General features: G+C 35.1%; 1 protein-coding gene across 1 annotated transcript; it reads right to left on the reverse strand.

The window, feature by feature from the left end:
• Positions 1-408: 408 nt before the first annotated feature.
• LOC105278724 (fatty acid synthase-like) lies at positions 409-11,292 on the reverse strand. The gene is made up of 19 exons (XM_011338027.3): positions 10,451-11,292; positions 9,982-10,232; positions 9,503-9,734; positions 8,944-9,362; positions 8,497-8,790; positions 8,225-8,432; positions 7,960-8,120; positions 7,526-7,840; positions 6,985-7,451; positions 6,590-6,894; positions 6,080-6,484; positions 4,935-5,959; positions 4,614-4,855; positions 3,686-4,379; positions 2,741-3,572; positions 2,157-2,635; positions 1,739-1,993; positions 1,402-1,659; positions 409-1,330 (listed from the first exon to the last, which is right to left on the reverse strand). Exons 1-19 carry the CDS (start codon positions 10,608-10,610, stop codon positions 1,157-1,159), a joined length of 7,176 nt encoding a protein of 2,391 aa, XP_011336329.3. The 5' UTR covers positions 10,611-11,292; the 3' UTR covers positions 409-1,156.
• Between the last annotated feature and the right edge of the window lie 3,241 nt (positions 11,293-14,533).

A 14,533-nucleotide genomic window follows, 5' to 3' on the forward strand; every position in this document is an offset into this window, starting at 1 on the left:
AGGATCGCAATTCTCCGCAGTGGCTTTTTCCAAATACTAATGGATGATATTTCCCCTTCGTACAGAATGACTCGTTGCAAGATGCAGTTTCAACTAGCTATCAACTCCACTTATTTTGCAGGCAGTTTATGGTCACTATATGTTGCAAGTGCGAACGTGTGCCTATTTCCTCCGAGATTCCTACTTCTATCATGGATTCTATCATGGCAAAGTCAACAACCAAAAAGATCGATCATGTTCTTAAGCATCTGAAAAGTCCGCTCGTTAGTCCCTTTTATTAGTAAGAGAACTTAATCCCTATTATCTGAGATAGGACCTTGCACGATCTTGTGAGAGAAAGGGAAGGCTTAAAAAATGCACAATTTTTCCGAAAGTGGTAGAACAGGAAAGTGATAAATATATGACGGATTCCGAAGTCACAAAAGATTTATTGTTAACGAACAGAAAATACACACGGTGCGCGCGGAGACTTGAATAAGAAGTGCAAAAAAGAAAAGAAACACAATCATATACGTGCACTGAGAAACCCATTTGGTTGGATTAACCAAATTTTGGTTGACATGACATAAATCATTTGTTTCTATATGAGCAAACAAATACTTTTGTTCTAGGAACAAATTAATTTTGATGCGAGAATATGTATGTGGAACCAAATATTTTGTTCAAAGTACAAAACTCCTATTTTGCTACTACTAAATACGGATACTACGAATTACCGATTGTAACTACAACACAATTTTTGTTCCTGGACTATATAAATTTCAGTATTATTTGTTAAGGGAACAAAATACTTTTGTTAACAGCCAACAAAAGAAGTTGGTGTTTGTAAACAATCCAATCTTTTTCAAAAACCAAGTGGTTTATTTCAATGAAACAAAACTCGCCAACGAAAAACTTTTGGTTCCATCAACTAATTAGGTTTCTCAGTGTGCGGTACCTGCTGGTTAATAATCAAATAAAAAACTTAATAACTAAAAACGATTTCTTTTGGTTTTTCTTTCCAAATATTGTAACAGAAAGAAAGAGACAGTAAAGTTTATTTATATTCATACAGAACAATTGTGTATTAACTTTATAGTTTATACAATTCAATAATTAAATTGAGGATACATATAGAATTTTTCTTACATACTTTTTCAATTCTTGGAACTATGTTCTATGATCTGGCTTTGACAGGATTGATTTTACTGTCATCTATTGTATAACTTGGCTGTAATGTTTTGATACTTTCAATTTGTCTTCCATTAATCGCAGCTACAACTTTGTCACTGTCCAGCATCGTAACGTGGTTTCCATCGATATAATGAACTTCGACGTTTCCGCTTGTAACCTGTAAATTACATTTATAATTAACACAACTTCTTTGTATAAATATATTTTTTAAAATCATATGCGATTTACCTTATTTAAACCATAATCTTCTTCAGCAAAAGTCACCGATTGTACGGTCGGTTTCAAAAGAATTACGGGTGATGCAATTTTTGGTACTTGTGTCGCATTGTATTCATGTACAGCAAGTACATGCTTGTAGATTGTTGTGCATAAAGCTTTTTTCATGTCATTCGAAAATTGCTTATTCAGTTCCGATGGAGGTGCATGACTGATAAAAGTATCCAATTTCTCATCCCAGTTAATGCATTTGTTCAATTCCAAGAGAAGCTGTAGAAATCATATTGTATATTAGAAAATTTATTTTTCAAGTATGATATATTTTTATAACTAATAAATGATAATGTACCTTCCCACTATTAGCTGGTTGCAAATTATCCATTATACCTAGGAGAACATTATTCTGAAGTTCTTCAATCGTAGTAAAATGTAAATGTTGATTTGCCATCGCTTTCATTTGCTCAGGTGCACCATCAATGAGTACTAAACGGCCTTGCACATTCATTGCTTCTAATCTTCGTGCTAATTCAATCGCAATTATTGAACCAAATGAATAGCCTACCATTACAAAATTCTGTCCCAGCTTATTTCGCTCAAGAATATGCTGAAAAAGTTGAATATGCTGAAAAACTTATATAGAAAAGATTTTAATACGATACATAAAAGTACTTTGAGTTTTAAAATGTTACACCATATTTTGTCTTACTTTCATTACTTATATATTGTAATATGTAAATATGACTACAATATAGATAAAAGATTCATACTTGCAGAAGGCAGTCAGCGATTTCGTGTACTGAAGTACAGTTCGTACCAACGTTGTACGTTCCATGTTGTAAACATGTTGCAGAAGATTCAATCTTTTGTACCAGCGGAGTAAATACACTTCCGCAACCTTCCATTCCTGGTAATAGAAATACTTCGCTTTTCGCACTGGTCCATTTTGTCGGAAGATCCACGCAAATATCAGACGTCAAGTGTTCGTTGCCTAATACACGAACCAACAGTTTAATACCAGTTAAATCAGTCGCGTCACGCACGGATTTGGAGCAATTCTTCTCATCTTGTGTGTCATTATCATACATTTCCATGAGTTTAGCAAAATTAAGATTACGAATATCTTGTGCCGTAAGGAAAATATCAAACTCCCGTTCCAACGTCTGCTTTATTTCCACGGCCATCATCGAATCCATTCCAATTTCGGACAATGGTGTATGGCGACCCACAGCATTCACATCCTTTAAACCTAGATTAAAATTTAATATTATATTTTACTATAGTTTTCATTAAATCCAGTATATATCTAATTAATTTATTTTTTTATTTTATCTTTTCATTTTTATTAACTTGCCCATAATATTAGCCACCGTATCGACAAGATTGAATGCACCAAAAAGATGCGAACGTTTCTCAGCTACAACCATGCTTGCCACAATAGGATGCTCCTGTAACAAGAATTCTTCCAGCTTTTCTATACAAGAAGTTATCTTCTGCTGTAAAGTGCCACCAATTATCATCTCTTTGTCGTTGTCCATCATATCAGCTACGAGACCAACATCGCCCACTGCACCCCACTGAATCGCTAAACCATGTAAACCTTCTCGCGATCTTCTCTCGCAAATCCTTTCCATAATGGAATTTGCCATGCCGTAATTAGTTTGTCCGGTATTTCCTCTGCCGCAAGAAACTGAAGAGAAAACAACAAAATATCGAAGCTGTGGACATATCTTTCTAGACAATTGGTCCAAATTTTTCGTGGCCCAAGCTTTCGCTTTGAAAGACTCTTGAAATGTTTCTGCGGTATGGTTTTGACACAGCTTATCATTCAATACTACAGCCAGATTAAATATAGCATCGACGGGCGCCAACATTTCTGCTGTTTTTAATATATGTTCACATTCGTTGGTATTTGATGCGTCAATGTTAGACATTGTTGAAACATTTACTCCATATGATTTCCATAATTCAATCTTCCTATGCTGATACCCGTTCTTTATTCCAGAACGTGAGATTAACACAAGATTGCGTGCACCTCGAATAACTAACCAATCAGCTAATTCCAAACCGAAGCCGCCTAAACCTCCTAAGATGACATACGTTTTATTAGCAGGACAATAATAACGCGGAAATGCGAGAATAGGTGCGTTCACAAAATCATCTTCTTCTTGTACTTTAATTATTATCTGAAATTGCAATATTCAACATGTTACGATAATACACTATATATCGTGCTGTGCTTTGATCATACTTTGAAATGTGTTTCAAATACATTTACGAATATCAAGTATTGACTTACTTTTCCCATATGTTTTCCGGCTGCCATGTATCTAAACGCAGCCTCCACTTCATCCTTCTGAAAAACTTTCCTGGCAAGAGGTTTTACTGCTCCGACTTTAAGACCTTCAGCTACTACAGTGTAAACGTAATCTCTGATCTTCTCGGAAGCCAAGAAAACATTATCCAACATAATACCGAAAAATTTAATTCCTTTTGAAAGAATTGATAAGTCCAATAAATTATCGGACAGAAAATCATATTTTCCAATTTCCAAAAAGCATCCGTCTCTCGCCAGGCAACGGATAGACGCTTGAAGTTTTTCTTCGGCTAAAGAATTCAATACGATGTCTACGCCACGACCTTTAGTCTGTTGTAATACCATTTGCTCGAAGCTGGTATCCCGCGAATTTCCGATGTGACTCTCCGGAATGGATGGAAAAGTATCTCTTATAAATTTTCGTTTTTCTGGAGTGCCCACGGTTGTAAATACTTCACAGCCCTTGTGTAACGACAGGTTAATCGCTGCCTGTCCCACGGCACCAGTACCCGAGTGTATTAATATTTTGTCGCCTTTCTTCATTTTTGCACGGATATATAATGCATAATAACACGTACTGTATGCACATGGAATTGTCGCGGCATCTTCCAGAGTCCATTGCTCTGGAATACTCCAACATAGCTTTCTATCGATTTGTTGCATATTTGAGATACATCTGAAAATAACAAACCGTATTATTTTTTTTTATTAGTACATAAACCATTCTTACTTAAAAGTAGTAATTTATCCTGATATTAAAAGTTAAATTAAACCAGAATCAATAGATAAGTAGATCTTACAATTTATTCTAAAAATTTTTTAATATAGGATTACCAATATACAAAAGTAATCCTTGTAAATTCGACAATGAACGAAATGTATTTTTGGATAAGTTGCAGCGGAAACATACTGATTTTCGCAAATTCCCATTATTCGGCGACCAGCATTGTCGATGCCGACATACTCTAAGCCTATAAAACATTCCTCAAGCCGTCCACGAGATGCGAATGAATCCATGTTGACTTTGCCAGTTGCAGTCATTACGTCTTTGAAGTTAATAGATGTGTAAATTATATGAACGAGATCTTGGTGGTGATAATCCGGGGTAAATGCACCTTGCAACCAACGAAATGAACTCAAATCACCACGGATCTAATAAAAAGAATCAATTTAGTTATGGAAAAATAATACTGTCAGGAAAATCTTTAATCAATTCAGAAATCAATTTTACCAGTTGATTAACAAAAGCATGATGTACGGGCTTTAATGTCGGTAGGTCTAACGGGAGATGTCTGTACGATCCCCATACTTTTCCCGGACGCAAAACATTTATAATAAGATCGAGTTCGAGTTGCTGCGCGTACAATGGTTCATGCAGAGAAAAATCTGGTGCATTTTCGTCCTGAATAAACATTCCTCTAATTAATTCACCACCAGGTTCTCGCCTCAAGCAATTGACTAACCCTAATATACCACATTCTGGATCTTTTTCTCCAACCAATATTATTCTCGCAGTGTTACTCGATTCACTTTCCGCGTTTAAAATTGCCTTGAGTTCCTCCAGCCAAGAAAAGTCATAATTATTTACGCGAATAACTTCCGTTTTTCTGGTTGATTGCCGTTTTCGTTTTAGAAGTGTAATATGTTCCTTCTTTATACGTTTTTCCAGAATTACTACCAAACCATGTTTTTCCACGTTCGGAAGATCGTCCTTTGTAACAGGCTCTCCTCGTGTCAGTAAGAAACCATCATTTTTAAGCGCTAGTAACGCTTCCTTCAAAGTTTCTACCTTGCTGTTGTTAAGTAAGTTAAATCCTGCGACTAATATCGCATTGTCATCTTTCGATAACTTTTTTGTTTGTGAAAGTGCGATTCGTGGTGGAAGAACAATGTTATTAAAACGATCAGTTCTGGCAATTAAATTAATATTGGGTTGAATTAGTGGTAAATTACTTAATATTTCGGCAATTATTGGAGATGATAATTCTTCTGTTGTAGCCTGATCACTATTTTCAATCAACTCGATTATATTTACTTTTGTCATTTGATGATACTCCAAAGCGATATGTATCGATAAGATCATAGCATCTCTGAATGATATTTCGTGTTTGTCACGATGAGCTACAAACACATGTCTTTCGAGAACAGGATTCACCGTCGTCTTACGACGAGTTATAGGATTAGCTTTTATACCACGTATTTCTATACCACCAGATATTACGGTATCGTAGTTCTTGTATACGTATACAGGAAGCTCTAAAAGCATTTTTGAAAAAATGTGTTTTAAGCTTAACTGCAGAAATAAATACCTATAATTATGTACAAATGAAAAATTATTATAGTTTCTAAATAAATGTTGTTTACATTGAAACTTACGTTTGTTTTCTTCGGTTTTCAGATTTCGTATGTGCTGTGCGTGGAGTTTTGGATCAATTACCAATTTTTGTATTCCCGTTGGCACATAAAGACTCTTTGTATCCATTCCGAGGATTTGAATTTGCAGCATGCAGTCCATGAACGTTACCCAGTTTTGTCCCCAAGCTATGTGTCCTTGTTGCCCCATGCTAGATGCACTTTTTAATCCTCTAAATACGCCGCTATATTGATATCCGCGCAGTTTAAGCTCTTTGTAGATGTCTTTTACTTTCATAACTTCTTCTTCGTTATTATCTTCTCGTAGAAAAGAGTACGGTACTTTTTCTTTAGTTATGTCTGCCGGAACGCGAATGGTACCAGTAACGACGGCGTTACCTCCTTCTATTATCTCGAATTTTCCGGTAACTGCAAGTATATCATTATTATATTAAACACATACTCTTTGTCGATAATTGTATGATTGATTCTCGTAAAACATCGTAAGAAACTAATTAATTAAATGCTATTTACCTTTCTGTATCATTATAGTCAATTCTATAATTCCCTGTTTCGGAAAGTGTGTTGCTCGAAGAAATTTGACATCTTCAAATACCACTGATACCTCGGTTTGTAACTGACGCCTCAACATGCCGATAGTTTCCCAAACGAAAACAAGATATCCTGTCGCCGGCAATAAGATTCGCCCGTCAATTACATGACCACTCATATATTCGAAATCTTCATCGCCCAACATCATTTCGATCAATCTTTCGTTGGAAAAGATCGGTTTTTGTACTTTGAAAGATGCAATATACCAATCTTCGGAATGATCCCACCTAAAAGTTATAAAAAATGTGCCTAGAAAATAAATTATATGTTTTCGCACGTTCATAATTTATATTTCATAAATAATATGTTAACTATACTTGATTGATGGCGAGATCATTGGTGTCCCGCGACTAACAGGAAATTGTACTGCTGGGTACAAATTTGCTAGTTGCGGCTGTGAACCGGTGTTGTATATCTTTCCCAAACCTTGCAAAAATACTTTAACATTATCTTTATGATTGCGTTGAATTAATGCGACATTCGTGTCAGAAAAGTCCTTCATAACGTTTTGAAGAATATCATCTGGCGCAATTTCTATCATTATCGCGTTTTTAGGGATCGATTGCGTAACTTTTTCGAAGAACACGGGACGTAGTAGATTATTCGTGAAAAATTCAGCATATGATAATTTCGTGTCACAAACTGAACTTGTCCATATGTGACTGCTCGTCATTGTTTGCGGTATTATTCTATTCAAATAAGTGTGAATCGTCGCCTCTGCTGGAGTGAGATAACGACTATGAAGAGGGATATCGTCACAGTTGATTTCCTTGATACTATTAAGCTGTAGAATTTTCAATATATTATTAATTATTCGATCTGTAATATATAGTATATTAAGAGAAAAGGAAGAAGAACCTGTAATTTAGTTGCAAGTGCTTTTACTGATTCCTTTGGTCCACTTATAAAGCAACTATTTGGACTGAAGCGAGAAATTTCGATATCTGGTGGACATATGCTTTTCGCTTTCTCATAACTAAGTGCGATATTCATCATAGCACCGCGAATTATTTTTGTTTCATTCAACGCCAGTCCTATATAATACGCGGACAAAATTACTTGTTCAATCGTGAAGTTACCGGTGACATATCCGCAACAAAGTTCACCAATTGAATAACCAATAACGTGGTCTGGTGTAACATTTATGGATTTTAGAAGATCAATTAATCCGACCTAGAAAAGAAATTGTTTCTCGAAGTTTGTTAGCCTTCATTAATCACGCACAATGTTTGCAGAATTTGTAATAAACAATAGTCTTTTTTTACAAAAATGGGGAATATTGGATTTATTACCTGCATTACAGTGATACCAACGAGCGAGTTCAATATGTTGTTGGAAATAACTCCGTGTTTACCTGTTAATATATCGATTATATGCATCCCATGCGTTTTTAGAATTGTATCGCACTTTTCTACGGTTTTAGAAAATACTGGAAATTGCAATAATGCTTGACCTGTTAACATGATAAATTTAATTGAATTTAATAAAGTAAATTAAGTTTCAAATCTGTAAGTTGAATCGCGTGTTTTTCTTAGTCGTATAAAAGCAAATATATACCCATGCCAGGCCACTGAGATCCAATTCCAGAAAATACAAAACATACTGGCTTTCTAACGCCTGAATATTGTTGTATTTTTTTTATTGGTTTAATCATTGTTGCAGATTCGATAATAGAGTACCCTCTGTAAGGATGGCCTGATATATCTTTAGCAAATAGATCATGCAACAGCCGAACATAGTCAACGTCTATTGGCCGATTCTCGATCTAACATATACATATTTCATATCAGTATATATATTTATCGTCTAATGCTAAAATTTTTATGTACCTCGTTTAGAAATGATTCCACTGCCTGCTCAGTGCGACCAGACATAACGATGAGCCTGGGTAGATTGTCATTTGGTGTTCCTCCGTTGATTTTTTTCTTTAGATTGGGTTGTAAAAGGACATGGCAATTGGCTCCACCAAAACCGAACGAATTAATACCTACGTAATCAGGTTCCCATGGCGTTGGATCGGTTACTACTCGTATGCTTCCGTCTTCGAAAGCCTCGATGCCTTTTCGTGGCTTTGTAAAGTGTATGTTCGGTGGAATGATACTGGTCTCCATTGCAATAAGCACCTTACAAAAACTGCTTATCAAACTTTTTTCTTCCTCATTTTATGTTAACAGTACAGATGAAATTTTTGTATTTGCACTAGTATATATTAGCAGTTATGTGAAAAAACAAATGATAGTTTAAAATTGCTGGAATATTATTACGATGCAAATTACCTTGGCAATTTGACACAAACCACTAGCGGGTTCGGAATGTCCTAGATTTGATTTGATCGAACCAATTAATAGAGGAGATTTTCTATTCTTGCAGAAAACTCTTTTTAACGCATTGATTTCTTCCGGATCTCCCACCCTGGTGCCGGTACCATGAGCCTCCATATAAGCCAAACAAGTGACCGGCATGCCACATTCGTCGTAAGATTGTTGAAGCAATGTCCCTTGCATTTCGCTTGACGGAAAGGTGATGCCTTGTTCTTTGTATCCGTCGCAATTCGTCTTGGCGTAGACCATAGTGGCATAAATTCTTTTAGCATTCTTTGCTTTTTGCAAATATACCACTGCTACTGTTTCACTACGCATGTAACCATACGCATCTTCATCGAAAGGTCTGCAGAATCCGGTCGACGATAAAACTCCTGAAATCGTAATAATTACAAATTTGACTATTATGTTAGCGAAATACTTTCATGCTTTTCCAAATGCCTTTGCTAATATATAACTAAATATTTACTTCGTATATCTTATTGAAATCTAGATATATTTATAGATAAAATACCGAGTCGTGAGAATTGTAAAGATATACAGGGGTGCAGACAGAGATTTGAACCACCGATGATAGCGGCATCACATTCTCCCATTCGGATACTTCTGTATGCGCGCTCAACAGCGATGAGACTTGAACTACACGCAGAATCGAGCATGAAAGATGGTCCTGTTAGACCAAGCCAGTACGAAATTCGATTTGCCAGAATGGATTTGGCACATCCGAGAAGTCCAAGACCGGCTACCTAATGTATACACAATAGATTGTTCATACACAAGAAAAAAAACAGATCTATATTAATTATTTGAAGAATTTGTATTATCATTACGTGTATGTTTCTTTACCTCCATATGTGTATTATATGTGTGTGTGTGTGTGTGTATTTAAATTATATTTTCATAGTGTTACTTTAAAATACTTGTTAAAAATCTTTTTCAAAGATAAGGATTTTGTTTTGTGTAAAGTTCTTAGTTATTAGACATGTTTTATACCTGTGGTTTCTCGTAAAAATAAGTCTTTTCTGATTCAGAATAGCATGTCCCGATGAAAACTCCAGTTCTTGTTCCATATAAATCTTTCGGATTCATTCCAGCGTCGACAATAGCTTCATAAGCATGTTCCAGTAGCAATCTACACATAGGATCCATCATTTCAGCTTCGGTGAAGGAAATATCGAAATATTCTGCATCAAATTTTTCGATGTTATCGACCTTTCCTGTTCGTTGTGGCACATCCGGGTGATCTATAAATTAAATTACATAATAAGTAAAGTATTTCTGTTTATTTAAAATTATCTATACGTATGTTCTTGAAAAACATATGTAATTACGCAAATAAATTATAAATTGAAACTAAATAACATTTCGATATATTTTCTTCGGTAAATTAAATCGCGGATGCGGATTTGTGTTAATAAGATAAATTATATTTAAGATAAAAATTAAGATATAAACAAATTACCATGATTCCATCGTCGGTTGTCATCCGATCCGAGGTCCATTTTATTAAAAAGATTCTCTTGAAGATGCCTGATATTGTGGGATTTAGGAAATCTTCCAGCAATGCCCGAAATAACGATAGCTTCAGGATCAACATCAGTCGTTTCCTTGTTGCAATCCATAATTTAGTATCAGGAGATTTATGAACAATCTTTTCCTTAGCTTTTGTTTTATCGTCTCGCACAGCGTATTTCTTTCCGAATACTTATTTCTAGTACTTTTAAAGACTCTAAAGTTCACATTTGTATTCTTTCGTGAATGGCATATTACCGGCAATGTTGAGTTTATTTATATAAAGAGAATATGTATAGTACATATTTTATCGCTAAACACTTATTCTATGCTTATTGTTCACAAAAACAATGACTTATTTAAATAACAGAAATTTAACATGTCAAATATCAGTTGCAAACATTTGCATTAAAGGGATATCTTTATTTTATTTTACATAGCAAATACCCGTTGTATTGTGAATGTATTTGTCAAATATACATGTATGATATGTAGATTGAGTTTTAAATTGCACATATGCAGTTGTATAATATACACTTGACGAGTGTAATGCTAATTAATAAAGAAATGATTGTATAATAAGCTTTTTATCATAGAGGACAATACTTCATCTATATATTATATCTTATTAAAAAAACATTTAATTAATATGTGTGATCTCTCTATTGTAATACGATCAAGGGTCTGTGATAATTAAGGGTCGATTTTATTCCAACATTGCGCAATCATGCTGTATTTTAACAAGAAAAAAGGAATATCTAAAATCATGATAAATAAATAACATTTCTTAAGTTTGCTTATTTAATTGGTAATTAACTACAATTATAAAATTTGTCAACTATACACTGAGAAAAAAATGTAATTGATCCAACGACATGTCTTGTCACGGGGTGCCAACAAAATATATACTTATTTCGACAAGTTATATATTAAAACAAATATGTAGTTCTTGGATTACACACATGAGAATTATAATCCAACAATTATATATTTGATTCAATATATAACTTGTTGAAATAAGTATATATTTTGTTGGCACCCCGTGACAAGACATTTCGTTGGATCAATTACATTTTTTTCTCAGTGTATATATTAAATTGTTGTTAATATTGTCTAATTATAAAATGTATAATTTGCAGATTTAAGCGTAGCTAAAATTGTGTTCCATGTTTCATTGATAGCCGCATTGCACGGTGCTGCAATCTATCATTGAATTGTCGAAGTTCAAGAGAAGAGAAAGAGCAAAAGAGTAACTTCGTACTTTCTTCAAGCAGTATGATTTACTCTAATCAATCTAAATATCTAGAATATCTAGAAAATTAGCTTCTAATAATTAATTATTACTTTATTTAGCATCGTGCGTTGCTATTTTTATGGAATAGCCCATTTTATATTGTTCTTTTCTTCCTTCCCACATTTCCTGTGATATGACCTCCGTTTTCTTCATTATTTCAAAGTTTCATTTTTATAATTAATTATGTCCTCGTGTAAATGTAAACTTTAGGATTAAATTTTCTTATACAGATAATTTTTGTTAATGACTATTCTACGTATGAAAGAAAGTAAAAATCAAGAATTACCAAGGTGCACTAACAGGAATAATGCAAATAAAATTGCGCGACCTCGCGCGATCGGCGAAATGTCATGGCTATGGGTGAGCCGTAATGTTTACATGTAGCTCTTTCACACGTTAATCGATGTCGAGTTCATCGCATTTTGCACTGCATTTCACATGCATAGACGGAACGCTCCGACTTACATATTTATAATTTACAACAAATTTACATTTGTATCTTTTGTCACTGCGACAAAGAATACATAATCTACAAGGGACATAGTGGCAATGCTTTACCCATTAAACATAACGCTACAAGTGATAGTTTAAAGATATTATTCCTGTATGGCGCATGAAAACATTTTACTAACATTTTTTGCTATTTGTTAATATTTTGTCTGCTCCTCTTCTCGTTTTGCTCTTGAGGTATCTCGCGGTTTTTATGTAACTGTGCAATTTTATGTTACGTCACTGCATAACTTTCTACATCTTCTTCATAACACATGAAAAAACTCTCCGACATTTAATCACGTTGAAGGAATCTTCGAGTCTAGCTAATATTAACATCATTCGCGTCGTAAGACCGAAAATTGAGTTCCGCTCTCCACGCAAATCGCAGTGAAACGACATCGACATCAACGTGAGCAATTTTATTGTTTGACAACGGTGCGTTATTTCACAATGTTCCCACAAGCACAGCTTTATTCTTCTCAGAGAAAAATACATCACAAAATATCATCTTCTGTTTTATTACATTTATTATTATAAATATAAACAACATCACAAAATATCATCTTCTAGTTTATTAGATTTATTATTATAAATATAAACAACATAATTATAAAGTATTAATATCAACGAGCTTCTAAACAACACATGTAGTCAATTAAAAATTTGAAGAAAAAGATTTAACGTCTTATTTTAACTTATTTTAATTTTCTATCACGGAAACTTTCTAATTTGAAGAAAGCAATTGCTTATACACGCACGTCTTATGGCCTGCTAGTAATCGCTTCATATAAGCGATTCGCGTGAGTTTCATTACTGGCCGCGTACTTTCCCGGCGATTGATTTTAATTTTATCGTCGGTTAATGTTCTTTCCGGTTTCGCATATCCTCTGCGACACAATCTTGCGATTAGGCAAACCTTACGTTACATTACGTAAACTCATTTCCATGAGTTTCAGAGCGCATTGTCCGGCAAATGCCCTACGAGCCGTTACTTTGATTAGATTAAACTTCCCTCGTCTCTGCGAAATGACAGGTTTCCTGCCACAAAAGAATGGAGAACCGTTTTACGATAATACCTTTTTCGTATCGGCAAATCGTTAAACAATATTTTATTTACTATAATTTATATTGGCTCGTTTACGACTCCGTATCTTGATCGTAATAATAATATCATTGACAAGAACATAGATATTATCTTCGCAAAGATGCAAGAGATTGTAAAAGTATGTAAAGTTATCTGTAAATAGATCATTACATGAGCAAAGATGTGAAATTTATGATACTTATGAATCATGTATAATTCAACGAACAGAAAATGCCACGTGCGATTGAGTGGTGAAGTAATATATATTATATTCACTATACAATATAAAGCAACAAATGGCAATTGAACTGTTGGATGAACCGTAGGTATTGATTGAATCGATTAAAATAGCAGATCAGATCACTGTGTAATAAATATCCTTCAATCTAAATTGATGGTTTCTCTATTTTGCTTTTATGCTGGCAACAACCAAAATCTTTTTCAACTTCCAATAATTGCCCAACGTTATCATCATTCTCTTTAAAATCGGGATACATCTCAAACCCAGGATCCACCGATCATCGTCATTGAGCATCTTGTAGAAGTTACTTGACGTCAGGTAGAGCGAGTCTATGGTGTCTATATATGGACCTGAATGTAGTGGGGAGAAGCGCGGTCCCCACTATGGGGGCCTTGCTAATATAAGTGTGCAGGAAATTTTTGGTAGCAGCTCGGCGGTGTAAAGAAGAAGGGAGCGGGACCGACAAAATTTTACACCTCGAAAGGCGAGGTAATCGCAATAAAGATTGGCATCCTTTTCTTCTCCTTCTCCGTTTCACCAAGTTGGGACCACTGTCCCGTACGATCGAAGGCGCGAGGAGAGGTAGACAGGATGAAACACGAGCAACTGAAAAGGCAAGACGCAGATAGGTAGATAACCGAGGAGACGTCGTTCGCAGGAGTACGAGAAAGAGGGAAAGGAGCGTGGTAGAAAGGGAGGAGAGATGAGGAAAGACCCGTTCCTCTCTCTTTCTTCTTTGAGGAGAGGCGAGAGGGATCCCGAGACATGAATTCAGGACGGAATCTGTCCGGCAGCGCCGGTTAGAAGTCGCTGGCCTCTCTCTTTCTCTTGCCGAGCGAGGGGAACGCGTTACCATCTCTCGCGGCCGATCTCAAGCCAATCTTTAAGAAGGTGTGGCGGTCGAATAGAGAACGCGGGCAGG

Source organism: Ooceraea biroi, chromosome 3 (genome assembly GCF_003672135.1).
Source record: "Ooceraea biroi isolate clonal line C1 chromosome 3, Obir_v5.4, whole genome shotgun sequence".
Classification (NCBI taxonomy): domain Eukaryota; kingdom Metazoa; phylum Arthropoda; class Insecta; order Hymenoptera; family Formicidae; genus Ooceraea; species Ooceraea biroi.